Below are 16,301 nucleotides of genomic sequence, written 5' to 3' on the forward strand. Positions count from 1 at the left end.
CCTCACTGATATACATCAGTATAAAACACTTATTCCTCACTGATATACCTCAGTATAAAACACGTATTCCTCACTGATATACATCAGTATAAAACACTTATTCCTCACTGATATACCTCAGTATAAAACACTTATTCCTCACTGATATACCTCAGTATAAAACACGTATTCCTCACTGATATACCTCAGTATAAAACACTCATTCCTCACTGATATACCTCAGTATAAAACACTTATTCCTCACTGATATACCTCAGTATAAAACCCTCATTCCTCACTGATATACCTCAGTATAAAACCCTCATTCCTCACTGATATACCTCAGTATAAAACATTTATTCCTCACTGATATACCTCAGTATAAAACCCTGGTGTATAAATTTCACAGAGCCACATCCAGAGCTAGGCTGGTACACTGCTTCTGTACTGCGACGTTTCAATTACAGATGTCTCTGTCTTCTGAATTGAAGTCCAGAACGGAGTAAAAACTCTGCTACCCAATGTCACTGTTTCACTGATTTGATTTTGTCCTGACCGTCTGATAATCGATGGCCAACATGACGTTTCAATGCCTGATAAGTGTAAAGACAGACTAGTAAAGGCATTACATTGACAATATCTATTCTGTTCCAGTGTGTCCATCAACACTCTATGTCTCCACATAAAGCTTTCAGGTTCTACACCTGGGCACTGTCACTCACCCAGGTGGTTGGTTTCATCCAGTTGCCCTCATTGTTCTGAACAAGACCATTTCACACATTTCACACTTGCATATATACACTTAGCCATAGTCCATGATTCCTTGTTTCATATATACACTTAGCCATAGTCCATGATTCCTTGTTTCATATATACACTTAGCCATAGTCCATGATTCCTTGTTTCATATATACACTTAGCCATAGTCCATGATTCCTTGTTTCATATATACACTTAGCCATAGTCCATGATTCCTTGTTTCATAAATACACTTAGCCATAGTCCATGATCCCTTGTTTCATATATACACTTAGCCATAGTCCATGATTCCTTGTTTCATATATACACTTAGCCATAGTCCATGATTCCTTGTTTCATAAATACACTTAGCCATAGTCCATGATCCCTTGTTTCATATATACACTTAGCCATAGTCCATGATTCCTTGTTTCATATATACACTTAGCCATAGTCCATGATTCCTTGTTTCATATATTGTCACGTCTAATCAAGGTGGGTGGAATCAGGCGCAGAGAGCAGATAGCGATATAAAGTTTTATTCTCCGGTGAACAAAACAAACACGGTCAACCCAAACACACACAGGGTGAAATTATCCAACACAGGATAACAGACTAACCGGAGAATAAGAAACACAAAAACACCGATAGACGAAATGAATGACAACATAAACAATCCCGCACAAAACAAGGGTGGGACAACCTACATTATATACAGACACTAATTAACTAAACAACACACAGGTGCAGCCAATCAGACAAAACCAACAGATACACGAAAAGGGATCGGTAGTGGCTAGTAGGATGGTGACGATGACCGCCGAGCACCGGAAGTCGTGACATATATACACTTAACCATAGTCCATGATCCCTTGTTTCATATATACACTTAGCCATAGTCCATGATCCCTTGTTTCCTATATACACTTAGCCATAGTCCATGATCCCTTGTTTCCTATATACACTTAGCCATAGTCCATGATCCCTTGTTTCATACCCTTAACCATAGTCCATAATCCCTTGTTTCATATATACACTTAACCATAGTCCATGATCCCTTGTTTCATATATACACTTAGCCATAGTCCATGATCCCTTGTTTCCTATATACACTTAGCCATAGTCCATGATCCCTTGTTTCCTATATACACTTAGCCATAGTCCATGATCCCTTGTTTCATACCCTTAACCATAGTCCATAATCCCTTGTTTCCTATATACACTTAACCATAGTCCATGATCCTTTGTTTCCTATATACACTTAGCCATAGTCCATGATCCCTTGTTTCATACCCTTAACCATAGTCCATAATCCCTTGTTTCCTATATACACTTAACCATAGTCCATGATCCTTTGTTTCCTATATACACTTAGCCATAGTCCATGATCCCTTGTTTCATACCCTTAACCATAGTCCATAATCCCTTGTTTCATATATACACTTAGCCATAGTCCATGATCCCTTGTTTCATACCCTTAACCATAGTCCATAATCCCTTGTTTCATATATACACTTAGCCATAGTCCATGATCCCTTGTTTCATATATACACTTAACCATAGTCAATAATCCCTTGTTTCATACACTTAGCCATAGTCCATAATCCTTTGTTTCATATATACACTTAGCCATAGTCCATAATCCTTTGTTTCATATATACACTTAGCCATAGTCAATAATCCCTTGTTTCATATATACACTTAGCCATAGTCCATAATCCTTTGTTTCATATATACACTTAGCCATAGTCCATAATCCTTTGTTTCATATATACACTTAGCCATAGTCCATGATTCCTTGTTTCATATATACACTTAGCCATAGTCAATAATCCCTTGTTTCATATATACACTTAGCCATAGTCCATAATCCTTTGTTTCATATATACACTTAGCCATAGTCAATAATCCCTTGTTTCATATATACACTTAGCCATAGTCAATAATCCCTTGTTTCATATATACACTTAGCCATAGTCCATAATCCTTTGTTTCATATATACACTTAGCCATAGTCCATGATCCCTTATTTCATACCCTTAACCATAGTCCATGATCCCTTGTTTCATATATACACTTAGCCATAGTCCATAATCCTTTGTTTCATATATACACTTAGCCATAGTCCATGATCCGGGTAAGGTTTTATATTGTATTAGTTGTAGGTAAAGGATACACATGGTATACACCGTCCAATGAAATGCTGACTTGCAGGTTCCGTCTTGACAATACAACAACAATAAAATGTAAAAATACCAAGATAAAATAAATGGCTCAGTAGAATAGGTAAGGGTTAAGGTTAGGATGAGTTAAAGGGTTATGGTTAAAGTTAGGGTTAAGGGTAGGAGTTAGGGTTTAGGGTTGGGTGGTCCCAAGGATCCCACTTAGCATCTGCCTTAGAACTACTCTATTTGTGTCTGTGTGGCCTGTCTATCTATTCACCTCAAAGAGAGAACAAGGCCTTGTGCTCAGTCCGGCGCTCTTTCTTCAATTAGGTCTGGGTCTGCCTCTGTTTACAAAGCTCACTGGTCTGCCCTGAGGGTCTCACTCCGGGCTTAGCTTTAACTGGCTACAGTTTGCGATAAAAGCACTAGAATGCCATTGAATCTGATGGAGACTTCGGCCACCAATACAGCTGACCCTTGTCAGTCTCAGCAGCGTAGACCAGTGAACTGTGAAGATAAGCAAAAGGAACTTTGTGTTAGCTATGTCTATTTGTTTATACAGGCTTAGAAAGGTTTTACGTTTCAGGAGACGTCGTCTATTTGCAGCCTGCTCTCTCTTAACAAATAACATTACATTAACTTAATGAGGCACGTAAGATTAAGGAGGAACATTATCCAGTATTTTTTTCTTAATATCCTGATTGAACTGAAAGCTATAGCACAGTCTATATATCAGTGTTTTTCTTTAGTTAGTGTCTGTTGCATTAAAAAGGGGTTCTAAACTTCGAAACTGCTACCACATGTGGCTTTGTACTGCGGTCTACTGAATGTGAGCGTGTTGTTTGTTAGACTCAGTGTGGGTCACGTTAGTGGGCCTTTGTACTGCGGTCTACTGAATGTGAGCGTGTTGTTTGCCAGACTCAGTGTGGGTCACGTTAGTGGGCCTTTGTACTGCGGTCTACTGAATGTGAGCGTGTTGTTTGCCAGACTCAGTGTGGGTCACGTTAGTGGGCCTTTGTACTGCGGTCTACTGAATGTGAGCGTGTTGTTTGCCAGACTCAGTGTGGGTCACGTTAGTGGGCCTTTGTACTGGGGTCTACTGAATGTGAGCGTGTTGTTTGTTAGACTCAGTGTGGGTCACGTTAGTGGGCCTTTGTACTGGGGTCTACTGAATGTGAGCGTGTTGTTTGTTAGACTCAGTGTGGGTCACGTTAGTGGGCCTTTGTACTGCGGTCTACTGAATGTGAGCGTGTTGTTTGTTAGACTCAGTGTGGGTCACGTTAGTGGGCCTTTGTACTGCGGTCTACTGAATGTGAGCGTGTTGTTTGCCAGACTCAGTGTGGGTCACGTTAGTGGGCCTTTGTACTGCGGTCTACTGAATGTGAGCGTGTTGTTTGTTAGACTCAGTGTGGGTCACGTTAGTGGGCCTTTGTACTGCGGTCTACTGAATGTGAGCGTGTTGTTTGTTAGACTCAGTGTGGGTCACGTTAGTGGGCCTTTGTACTGCGGTCTACTGAATGTGAGCGTGTTGTTTGTTAGACTCAGTGTGGGTCACGTTAGTGGGCCTTTGTACTGGGGTCTACTGAATGTGAGCATGTTGTTTGTTAGACTCAGTGTGGGTCACGTTAGTGGGCCTTTGTACTGCAGTCTACTGAATGTGAGCGTGTTGTTTGTTAGACTCAGTGTGGGTCACGTTAGTGGGCCTTTGTACTGGGGTCTACTGAATGTGAGCGTGTTGTTTGTTAGACTCAGTGTGGGTCACGTTAGTGGGCCTTTGTACTGCGGTCTACTGAATGTGAGCGTGTTGTTTGTTAGACTCAGTGTGGGTCACGTTAGTGGGCCTTTGTACTGCGGTCTACTGAATGTGAGCATGTTGTTTGTTAGACTCAGTGTGGGTCACGTTAGTGGGCCTTTGTACTGCGGTCTACTGAATGTGAGCGTGTTGTTTGTTAGACTCAGTGTGGGTCACGTTAGTGGGCCTTTGTACTGCGGTCTACTGAATGTGAGCGTGTTGTTTGCCAGACTCAGTGTGGGTCACGTTAGTGGGCCTTTGTACTGCGGTCTACTGAATGTGAGCGTGTTGTTTGTTAGACTCAGTGTGGGTCACGTTAGTGGGCCTTTGTACTGCGGTCTACTGAATGTGAGCGTGTTGTTTGTTAGACTCAGTGTGGGTCACGTTAGTGGGCCTTTGTACTGCGGTCTACTGAATGTGAGCGTGTTGTTTGCCAGACTCAGTGTGGGTCACGTTAGTGCTCGGTGTGGGTCACGTTAGTGGGCCTTTGTACTGGGGTCTACTGAATGTGAGCGTGTTGTTTGTTAGACTCAGTGTGGGTCACGTTAGTGGGCCTTTGTACTGCGGTCTACTGAATGTGAGCGTGTTGTTTGCCAGACTCAGTGTGGGTCACGTTAGTGGGCCTTTGTACTGCGGTCTACTGAATGTGAGCGTGTTGTTTGTTAGACTCAGTGTGGGTCACGTTAGTGGGCCTTTGTACTGCGGTCTACTGAATGTGAGCGTGTTGTTTGTTAGACTCAGTGTGGGTCACGTTAGTGGGCCTTTGTACTGCGGTCTACTGAATGTGAGCGTGTTGTTTGTTAGACTCAGTGTGGGTCACGTTAGTGGGCCTTTGTACTGCGGTCTACTGAATGTGAGCGTGTTGTTTGCCAGACTCAGTGTGGGTCACGTTAGTGGGCCTTTGTACTGCGGTCTACTGAATGTGAGCGTGTTGTTTGCCAGACTCAGTGTGGGTCACGTTAGTGCTCAGTGTGGGTCACATTAGTGGGCCTTTGTACTGCGGTCTACTGAATGTGAGCGTGTTGTTTGTTAGACTCAGTGTGGGTCACGTTAGTGGGCCTTTGTACTGCGGTCTACTGAATGTGAGCGTGTTGTTTGTTAGACTCAGTGTGGGTCACGTTAGTGGGCCTTTGTACTGCGGTCTACTGAATGTGAGCGTGTTGTTTGTTAGACTCAGTGTGGGTCACGTTAGTGGGCCTTTGTACTGCGGTCTACTGAATGTGAGCGTGTTGTTTGCCAGACTCAGTGTGGGTCACGTTAGTGGGCCTTTGTACTGGGGTCTACTGAATGTGAGCGTGTTGTTTGTTAGACTCAGTGTGGGTCACGTTAGTGGGCCTTTGTACTGCGGTCTACTGAATGTGAGCGTGTTGTTTGTTAGACTCAGTGTGGGTCACGTTAGTGGGCCTTTGTACTGCGGTCTACTGAATGTGAGCGTGTTGTTTGTTAGACTCAGTGTGGGTCACGTTAGTGGGCCTTTGTACTGCGGTCTACTGAATGTGAGCGTGTTGTTTGCCAGACTCAGTGTGGGTCACGTTAGTGGGCCTTTGTACTGGGGTCTACTGAATGTGAGCATGTTGTTTGTTAGACTCAGTGTGGGTCACGTTAGTGGGCCTTTGTACTGCGGTCTACTGAATGTGAGCGTGTTGTTTGCCAGACTCAGTGTGGGTCACGTTAGTGGGCCTTTGTACTGCGGTCTACTGAATGTGAGCGTGTTGTTTGTTAGACTCAGTGTGGGTCACGTTAGTGGGCCTTTGTACTGCGGTCTACTGAATGTGAGCGTGTTGTTTGCTTCGCTCATCTATCTGACCCTGTCAGGAAGAAGTCACACTGGGCTTCGCTCATCTATCTGACCTTGTCAGGAAGAAGTCACACTGGGCTTCGCTCATCTATCTGACCGTGTCAGGAAGAAGTCACACTGGGCTTCGCTCATCTATCTGACCGTGTCAGGAAGAAGTCACACTGGGCTTCGCTCATCTATCTGACCGTGTCAGGAAGAAGTCACACTGGGCTTCGCTCATCTATCTGACCGTGTCAGGAAGAAGTCACACTGGGCTTCGCTCATCTATCTGACCGTGTCAGGAAGAAGTCACACTGGGCTTCGCTCATCTATCTGACCGTGTCAGGAAGAAGTCACACTGGGCTTCGCTCATCTATCTGACCGTGTCAGGAAGAAGTCACACTGGGCTTCGCTCATCTATCTGACCGTGTCAGGAGGAAGTCACACTGGGCTTCGCTCATCTATCTGACCGTGTCAGGAAGAAGTCACACTGGGCTTCGCTCATCTATCTGACCGTGTCAGGAAGAAGTCACACTGGGCTTCGCTCATCTATCTGACCGTGTCAGGAGGAAGTCACACTGGGCTTCGCTCATCTATCTGACCGTGTCAGGAAGAAGTCACACTGGGCTTTGCTCATCTATCTGACCGTGTCAGGAGGAAGTCACACTGGGCTTCGCTCATCTATCTGACCATGTCAGGAAGAAGTCACACTGGGCTTCGCTCATCTATCTGACCGTGTCAGGAAGAAGTCACACTGGGCTTCGCTCATCTATCTGACCGTGTCAGGAAGAAGTCACACTGGGCTTCGCTCATCTATCTGACCGTGTCAGGAAGAAGTCACACTGGGCTTCGCTCATCTATCTGACCGTGTCAGGAAGAAGTTACACTGGGCTTCGCTCATCTATCTGACCCTGTCAGGAAGAAGTCACACTGGGCTTCGCTCATCTATCTGACCGTGTCAGGAAGAAGTCACACTGGGCTTCGCTCATCTATCTGACCGTGTCAGGAAGAAGTCACACTGGGCTTCGCTCATCTATCTGACCGTGTCAGGAAGAAGTCACACTGGGCTTTGTTCTATGAACGACAACATAAAACAGCTTCTATATGACCGGCAGGTGGACTAATAAAACCTGCAAATGAGAGGTTGGGGTTCTTCCAGGTGATGGAGGGAAGGCAGGGGGGACTGGAAGAGACACTAGTGGCTGATAAACCAGTGGAAAATATCAGACTAGACTAGGACAGGCTAGACTGGAACGATGCCTGTGTGGTGAGAACACATTTTGAATTCTCAGCTGACACTGTCTGACTCACACACACACACACTTTGACAGCATCAAACAACATCACAACGAGTTGTTAGACCACAAGGAAGCCAAACAAATGGCAAACACACGTATTGTACTTCACAATACAAGTCAGTATAAGTTCATCCTCCAATCTCTCTATTATTTCCTCCTTCTATACTCTTTCCCTCTCATCTCCCGTTTAACCCTCCATCCATCTCTCCACAGTCCTCTCTTAGTCCCCTCTCTCTCCACAGTCCTCTCTTAGTTCCCTCTCTCTCCACAGTCCTCTCTTAGTCATCTCTCTCTCCACTGTATTCTCTTAGTCCCCTCTCTCTCCACAGTCCTCTCTGAGTTCCCTCTCTCTCCACAGTCCTCTCTTAGTCATCTCTCTCTCCACTGTCCTCTCTTAGTCATCTCTCTCCACTGTCCTCTCTTTGTTCCCTCTGTCTCCACAGTCCTCTCTTAATCATCTCTCTCTCCACTGGCCTCTCGTAGTCATCTCTCTCTCCACTGTCCTCTCTTAGTTCCCTCTCTCCACAGTCCTCTCTTAGTCATCTCTCTCTCCACTGTCCTCTCTTAGTCATCTCTCTCTCCACTCTCCTCTCTTAGTCCGCTCTCTCTCCACAGTCCTCTCTTAGTCCCCTCTCTCTCCACAGTCCTCTCTTAGTCATCTCTGTCTCCACTGTCCTCTCTTAGTCCCCTCTCTCTCCACAGTCCTCTCTTAGTTCCCTCTCTCTCCACAGTCCTCTCTTAGTCATCTCTGTCTCCACTGTCCTCTCTTAGTCATCTCTCTCCACTGTCATATCTTAGTTCCCTCTGTCTCCACAGTCCTCTCTTAGTCATCTCTCTCTCCACTCTCCTCTCTTAGTCCGCTCTCTCTCCACAGTCCTCTCTTAGTCATCTCTCTCTCCACTGTCCTCTCTTAGTTCCCTCTCTCTCCAATGTCCTCTCTTAGTCCCCTCTCTCTCCACAGTCCTCTCTTAGTTCCCTCTCTCTCCACAGTCCTCTCTTAGTCATTCTCTCTCTCTCTCTCTCTCTCTCTCTCTCTCTCTCTCTCTCTCTCTCTCTGTCTCTCTCTCTCTGTCTCTGTCTCTCTCTCTCTCCCTCTCTCTCTCTCTCTCTCTCTCTCTCTCTCTCCACAGTCCTCTCCTAGTCCCCTGACTCTCTCTCCCCCTTAGAGGAAGCGGTTTGCGTGCAGACTGTGGCTGACTGGAACACCATGCAGTGTGCATGGGAAGCTGTAACTCGAGCCTAGCGTATTAAAAGTTCCACTGGACTAACAGTTTCTGCATGGAAGGATTTTGCGGTGGGACGGTGTTAGGAATGGAGGGGACTCTACTGGGAGAGAGACATGTGCCTGTGTTGATGCGCTGGCAAAGCCAAACGGGACAGAGGGGGACACTGCCCCCTGTTGATAGAGAAGTGGTGTCAGGGGAAATCGATGTTGAAACTTGATGAACATGTTTTTTATTGTTAAACCATTACGTGTCACTAAAGCCTTGTATTCACATAACCAACTGCAGTGTACTTCTGATGTAGATACACATTACAACTGTGATAGTTTCTATACAACTGAGCACCTTGGATTGGGCATAGAGTTCTCCTTATGGACTTATGCCATGTCATGCTTGAAATCACTGACCAGCAAGCCAAACACAATGTACCGAATTTATCACTGAAATATATGAGGAAAATTCCAGACTACTTTGTTGATATGGGAAATACTTGATAATAGGGCACCTGTGAACTTCAAAGGGCTTGTTATCAGACCTTTATATTCCACTATTAACAGCCTGCTCCACCCAGTGACTTACCTTCACATAGAGAGTCTGGGGCTGATTTCATAGCATAAGGGCAGCTACAAACTCTGTGCACTTGATAGAATGGTGGAATATAAAGGTCGTTATTGGATTTGAGATATATTGTAGTGCAAGAGTCTAGTGTAGGCGGGCCTACTATGACGGTAGACTTGACATTGAGGGCCAGTTGAGACAGAGAAGCATTTAAACCACATCGGTTTAACCAGGATGACCAGTGGCATAAATATGATTAACCCAGACACACACTGCAGCCTTCTGATAGACGAACGTATGGAATATTGCTGCAATACCACAGTTAAAAACTTAAAATACTTTTTTTGCCGCAGTTCTACTTACAGCCACTAGAGGGTGGTCTCCCATAACGGATATATTTGTGATAGTGTAGCTTTGGCCTTTCTGTGACGTCTCAATTTTGCAGGAAGACTGGCTTCCATAGGAGGTGGTAGAAAGCTGAAGGACGGGGTTGGAGAAATGTAACCACTCTCAAATTCACATACAGAGGTGTGAATGCAAGGACTGACCATCCATTATATCAAAAATATAGTTTTAGACAATATGTTGATGCTATACAGCATTTGGCTGCATGTACATTGTTTATAAACATTGGAGTAAAACAAGCTTATATTTGGGGTTCTGATGGGTTACGGCAGCTGAACTAAGCTCATAAATAAGTAATATTCTTCAAAAATCTATGAGTATATATGATTCATTTATTAGCCCAAAATGTAATGTATCAACTAAGGATTCTAGCTAAAAGAAAAATGAATAGAGGATCTTGAATGTTTTATTTAGTCTGAGTTAAAGCAGGAAACCCAGCAATCTGAAAAACAAAGAATTAAATCAGTGTTTATGAAAATTGGACATTCCCCATAGAAAAATATACCATTTCAATTAGATACCACTATACACAACCAAGGTTGTCAAAGTCTGGGCCTGTAAACTCACTTTAATAAATATCTCACCACACATGATAAAATCCAGGGTTGAGGGACATGATCAGCGGAAGAATTCTGTCTCTTTACTTTGGACAGATGAGCTTGGAAACGGCCAGACCCAGGGCTCTGTAACCTCTGGGCCTGAGTTGCTCCTCTCCTCTCCTCTCCAGTCCTCAGCCCAGTCACACAAGCCCCCAGCTCCTATTCCTGATCCCATTCCACTCCGCCCCCCACCCCCTCTTGTGTCCTCCCAGTCCGCCCCTGTCTTTTAACAGTGTGGAACGGAATGTGAGAATGCTTCCAACATACAGGATGAATAATCCTGTCAGAGAATCAGATACATCAGAGTCACTAGTGACAAAAACAAATATGCTGCGATTCTTTGGACAAATGGTGGGTGAAAAATAAGTTGTTGTGCTTTCAGACTTTTCCAGATTTGATTAATTTCACATCTACACTCTTAAAGAAAAAAACGTGCTATCCAGAACCTGAAAGGGTTCCCTCTCCAGAACCTGAAAGGGTTCCCTCGCCTGTCCCCGTAGGAGTACCCTTTGAAGAACACTTTTTTGGTTCCACGTAGAACCCTTTGTGTTCCATGTAGAACCCTTTCCACAGAGGGTTCTGCATGGAACTCAAAAGGGTTCTACCTGGAACCAAAAAAGGTTATTCTATGGGAACAGTCAAAGAACCCCTTTGGAACTCTTTTTTTTCTAAAAGTGTACAGAATCTGAATAAAGAATCAAGTAATTTTACACCACTGTGCCATGTGTTCTAAATTGTGTTCTAAAATGTGTTCTAAAATGTGTTCTAAAATGTGTTCTAAAATGTAAAGTTCATTTTCTCTCTGACCTATGCCACCCATTTTGAATATCTTCAATACATTGTAGTTTGTTGGTGTAATAAGTCGTGCCCCAGATGTGGATGAATATAGGCAGATGGTTTCTGAACAAAAATAACATTAATACACAGGGAAACGTGTTTTATTCCCCAGTTGAACTGTCTTAATGAAATTATATCTATTAATTAGCTCAACCTAGATCGGGCTGACCCCATTACATAGAATAGAGGACTTTGATACAGCTATGTGAAGATGCATTGACTCCAATACCAATCACATATGAGTATGTTTGTGATCATATAGAGGTCAGATAGTCCAGGCAGTACAGTGTGATCATATAGAGGTCAGACAGTCCAGGCAGTACAGTGTGATCATATAGAGGTCAGACCGTCCAGGCAGTACAGTGTGATCATATAGAGGTCAGATAGTCCAGGCAGTACAGTGTGATCATATAGAGGTCAGACAGTCCAGGCAGTACAGTGTGATCATATAGAGGTCAGACAGTCCAGGCAGTACAGTGTGATCCTATAGAGGTCAGACAGTCCAGGCAGTACAGTGTGATCATATAGAGGTCAGACAGTCCAGGCAGTACAGTGTGATCATATAGAGGTCAGACAGTCCAGGCAGTACAGTGTGATCCTATAGAGGTCAGACAGTCCAGGCAGTACAGTGTGATCATATAGAGGTCAGACAGTCCAGGCAGTACAGTGTGATCATATAGAGGTCAGACAGGACAGTGCATCTAGGTTTTGTGTTGAGATATTGCAGAGGGGAATGAAATGGTTGATAATGCATGGTTAACACCAATGTTATTCTGCAAGCCATTATTTTAGGTATTTCGTAGATGTCCTTGACACTGTAGCATTCTGCACAACATCTTTATTCCAATGTGAATAGTTCCTCTGCAAACATCTGAGGCTCCAGCATTGATTCACATATGAAGTTGAATGTCGGGGTTCTTAATGTCCAGTGAGTTTTACAGTGATGTTTCCCCTTATCTAAATAAAAGCTACTGTGAAGTGTCTTACAGTGTTTTCAGGAAAAATCATTGTTCTTAACAGGAAGTAGTCCCCGTATATCCATTGATTTGACACCCATCCTCAAGTAAGACTTCCTGCACGAATGGACGTAGACTGGAACTCACTCACTCACTCACTCACTCACTCACTCACTCACTCACTCACTCACAAACACCCCCCTACACACATTCAACGAAGTCTCAGGGAAATGAAGAGGAGCCAGTTCAGAAGGGGAACCCCAGTGTTCGGGGCATCAGCTGATCTCATCAGCGGATATCGCACCAATTGGATTCACACTCTACTTACATGCAGTCTATTTAAGTTGACCAGTTCTACACATGATTCCTCAATGCCGGATGTTACGTTCACGAACTCGCTGGTGTCTCTTGCTGCCGTTGCTGCTGTAACTAGCTGTTACTCATTATGCTTGTTGTTTTCTGATATCCCAGCCCAGCCTCCACCTGTCTGGGTTCTGGGTTTCATCCTCCAGGGGATCTGATGTAGCATATCCTACTGACTGTCTGGAGTTCTATTATCATCATATGATGCTTGGCTCTGGCAGTGAGCTGCCCTGTAGGAGTAGAGTCCTAACTCTTGTCTCTGGCAGTGAGCTGCCCTGAAGGAGTAGAGTCCTGACTCTTGTCTCTGGCAGTGAGCTGCCCTGAAGGAGTAGAGTCCTAACTCTTGGCTCTGGCAGTAAGCTTCCCTGAAGAAGTAGAGTCCTAACTCTTGGCTCTGGCAGTGAGCTCTCCATGACTCCTCTCTCCTCTCTCTCCATCACTCCCTCTCGCTTCTCTCTCCATCACTCCTCTCTCCAACACTCCTCTCTCCTCTCTCCATCCCTACCTCTCTCCTCTCTCCATCACCCCCTCTCTCCTCTCTCTCCATCACTCCTCTCTCCTCTCTCTCCATCACTCCTCTCTCCTCTCTCTCTCTCTCCTCTCTCTCCATCACTCCTCTCTCCTCTCTCTCCATCACTCCTCTCTCCTCTCTCTCCTTCACTCCTCTCTCCTCTCTCTCCATCACTACCTCTCTCCTCTCTCTCCATCACTCCTCTCTCCTCTCTCTCCATCACTCCCTCTCGCTCCTCTCTCCATCACTCCTCTCTCCTCTCTCTCCATCACTCCTCTCTCCTCTCTCTCCATCACTCCTCTCTCCTCTCTCTCATCACTCCTCTCTCCTCTCTCTCCATCACTCCTCTCTCCATCACTCCTCTCTCCTCTCTCCATCACTCCACTCTCCATCACTAATCTCTCCTCTCTCCATCACTCCTCACTCCATCACTCCTCTCTCCATCACTCCTCTCTTCTCTCTGCATCACTCCTCTCTTCTCTCTCCATCACTCCCTCTCTCTCCATCACTCCTCTCTCTCCATCACTCCTCTCTCTCCATCACTCCCTCTCTCTTCTCTCTCTCCATCACTCCCTCTCTCCATCACTCCTCTCTCCATCACTCCTCTCTTCTCTCTCCATCACTCCTCTCTCCTCTCTCCATCACTCCTCTCTCCTCTCTCCATCACTCATCTCTCCTCTCTCCATCACTCCTCTCTCCATCACTCCCTCTCTCTTCTCTCTCTCCATCACCCCCTCTCTCTTCTCTCTCCATCACTCCTCTCTCCATCACTCCTCTCTCCTCTCTCTCCATCACTCCCGCTCTCCATCACTCCCTCTCTCTTCTCTCTCTCCATCACCCCCTCTCTCTTCTCTCTCCATCACTCCTCTCTCCATCACTCCTCTCTCCTCTCTCTCCATCACTCCCTCTCTCTTCACTCCTCTCTCCATCACTCCCTCCATCTCTCTCTCCATCACTCCCTCTCTCCTCTCTCCATCACTCCTCTCTCCTCTCTCTCCGCCACTCCCTCTCGCTCCTCTCTCCACTCTCTCTCCATCACTCCTCTCTCTTCTCTCTCCATCACTCCTCTCTCCATCACTCCTCTCTCCATCACTCCTCTCTCCTCTCTCCATCACTCCTCTCTCTCCATCACTACCTCTCTCTCCATCACTCCCTCTCTCCTCTCTCTCCATCACTCCTCTCTCCTCTCTCTCCGTCACTCCCTCTCGCTCCTCTCTCCATCACTCCTCTCTCCTCTCTCCATCACTCCTCTCTCCTCTCTCCATCACTACCTCTCTCTCCATCACTCCCTCTCTCTTCTCTCTCTCCATCACTACCTTTCTCCTCTCTCGCCATCACTCCTCTCTCCTCTCTCTCCGTCACTCCCTCTCGCTCCTCTCTCCATCACTCCTCTCTCCATCACTCCTCTCTCCTCTCTCCATCACTACCTCTCTCTCCATCACTCCCTCTCTCTTCTCTCTCTCCATCACTACCTTTCTCCTCTCTCTCCATCACTCCTCTCTCCTCTCTCTCCGTCACTCCCTCTCGCTCCTCTCCTCATCACCCCTCTCTCTACTCTCTCTCCATCACTCCCTCTCTCTACTCTCTCTCCATCACTCCCTCTCTCTACTCTCTCTCCATCACTCCCTCTCTCTTCTCTCTCCATCACTCCCTCTCTCTCCATCACTCCTCTCTCCTCTCTCTCCATCACTCCCTCTCTCTCCATCACTCCCTCTCTCTTCTCTCTCTCCATCAGTCCCTCCATCTCTCTCTCCATCACTCCCTCTCTCCTCTCCCTCCATCACTCCCTCTCTCTCCTCTCTCCATCACTCCATCACTCCTCTCTCCTCTCTCTCCATCACTCCCTCTCTCACACTCTCTTCCCCACACACGTACTAGCTGACGTGCAGCCTTTTGGCACTCACAGCCCGGGCAGTAGACTGCGACACAGCACACAGCTCTTTGGGCTCTGCCTCCCTCTCTCTCTATTCCACTGCAGCCTTCTCCTGTCCCAGGCAACACCAATCCCTCCATCCCTCTAAACATCAATAAGCTTCATTAGCTAGTCTGTAATCAGATTGGCAGAAAAAGAACAGGATGAGGGCAAGAGAGAGAGGAGTGCAGCCAGTGTTGGTGTGTAGGAGGGCTGAGAGGGGGGACCGGAGGGGGAGAGGGAGGGGAACGGAGCAGAGCAGAGCGTTTTCCTGTTGTAGTAACCACATGCTGCCTCCCTCCTGTTACTTCACTGCAGCACTCGGCAACAGCAGCACTGGGCAACAGCAGCACCACCACTTAGCGGGAGACACACAGTAACCCGGCTTTTCCCCCTCCTCTCTCTCTCTATCTCTCTCGCTCTCTCTCTCTCTCTCTCTCTCTCTCTCTCTCTCTCTCTCTAGCCCTCTCTCTCTCTCTAGCTCTCTCTCTTTCTCTCTGTGCGTGCTCAGCAGAGCTCTCCTCTCTCTCTCTTAGTGCGTGCTCAGCAGAGCTCTCCTCTCTCTCTCTCTGTGCGTGCTCAGCAGAGATCTCCTCTCTCTCTCTCCTGCGGCGTATTACAGCTTTGGTTTAAGTGGACACCGCTCCGCTCCTCGCCCACTGCCTCTGCATGACTGTCACAAAGGTAAGAGGACAAACCTGGGAAGGAGGAGAGATGTGGGGGTTGGGTGACAATCGAGACAGGACACGGCTGGTTTGGGGCTCAGCACTACATGGGTTGCAGTAGTTTGGTTGTCTTGTACCATACGTGTCCTTCACACTAACAGTCCTGTTACCAGGCAGGACTGGGACAGAGGGTTTCAGCGCTAACTGGGACAGCTGCTCATGGTGTAGTATTGTACTATGGACATGTGCACTGCTGTACAGCTAGAAGAGCAGGCGGAAGAGCATGCGTGTGTCTACTGGGGGTGAAAGTCAGTACCACAGTTGCAGGTCAAAACAGGGACACACAACAGTGCTTAGACTTTAGCTGACTGTTGATATCATACAGTATTGTACTACAGACTCATGAGAGGATGGGGATCTGGTGTGAGTTGACTTGGGGGTTGAAACTTGGGCTGTAGCAAGATACAGCAGGGTTTGAATTTAGCTGGTGGTTCTAGATCCAGTTAGAGTTCTGTGAGGTTCC

At 46.2% G+C, this 16,301-nt stretch overlaps 1 protein-coding gene across 2 annotated transcripts in view; it reads left to right on the forward strand.

Annotated features, from left to right (window-relative positions):
* Positions 1-15,379: 15,379 nt before the first annotated feature.
* Positions 15,380-16,301, forward strand: part of LOC139411726 (coronin-2B) — a 79,545-nt gene continuing 78,623 nt past the window's right edge. The window contains exon 1 of one of the 2 annotated variants that reach the window (XM_071158399.1): positions 15,380-15,797. In XM_071158399.1, the coding sequence (XP_071014500.1) occupies positions 15,783-15,797 (15 nt within the window). In that variant the 5' untranslated portion in view covers positions 15,380-15,782. The remainder of the gene's footprint in view (positions 15,798-16,301) is intronic. The other variant, XR_011634621.1, reaches the window with a different exon arrangement.

This window comes from Oncorhynchus clarkii, chromosome 6 (genome assembly GCF_045791955.1).
Source record: "Oncorhynchus clarkii lewisi isolate Uvic-CL-2024 chromosome 6, UVic_Ocla_1.0, whole genome shotgun sequence".
Classification (NCBI taxonomy): domain Eukaryota; kingdom Metazoa; phylum Chordata; class Actinopteri; order Salmoniformes; family Salmonidae; genus Oncorhynchus; species Oncorhynchus clarkii.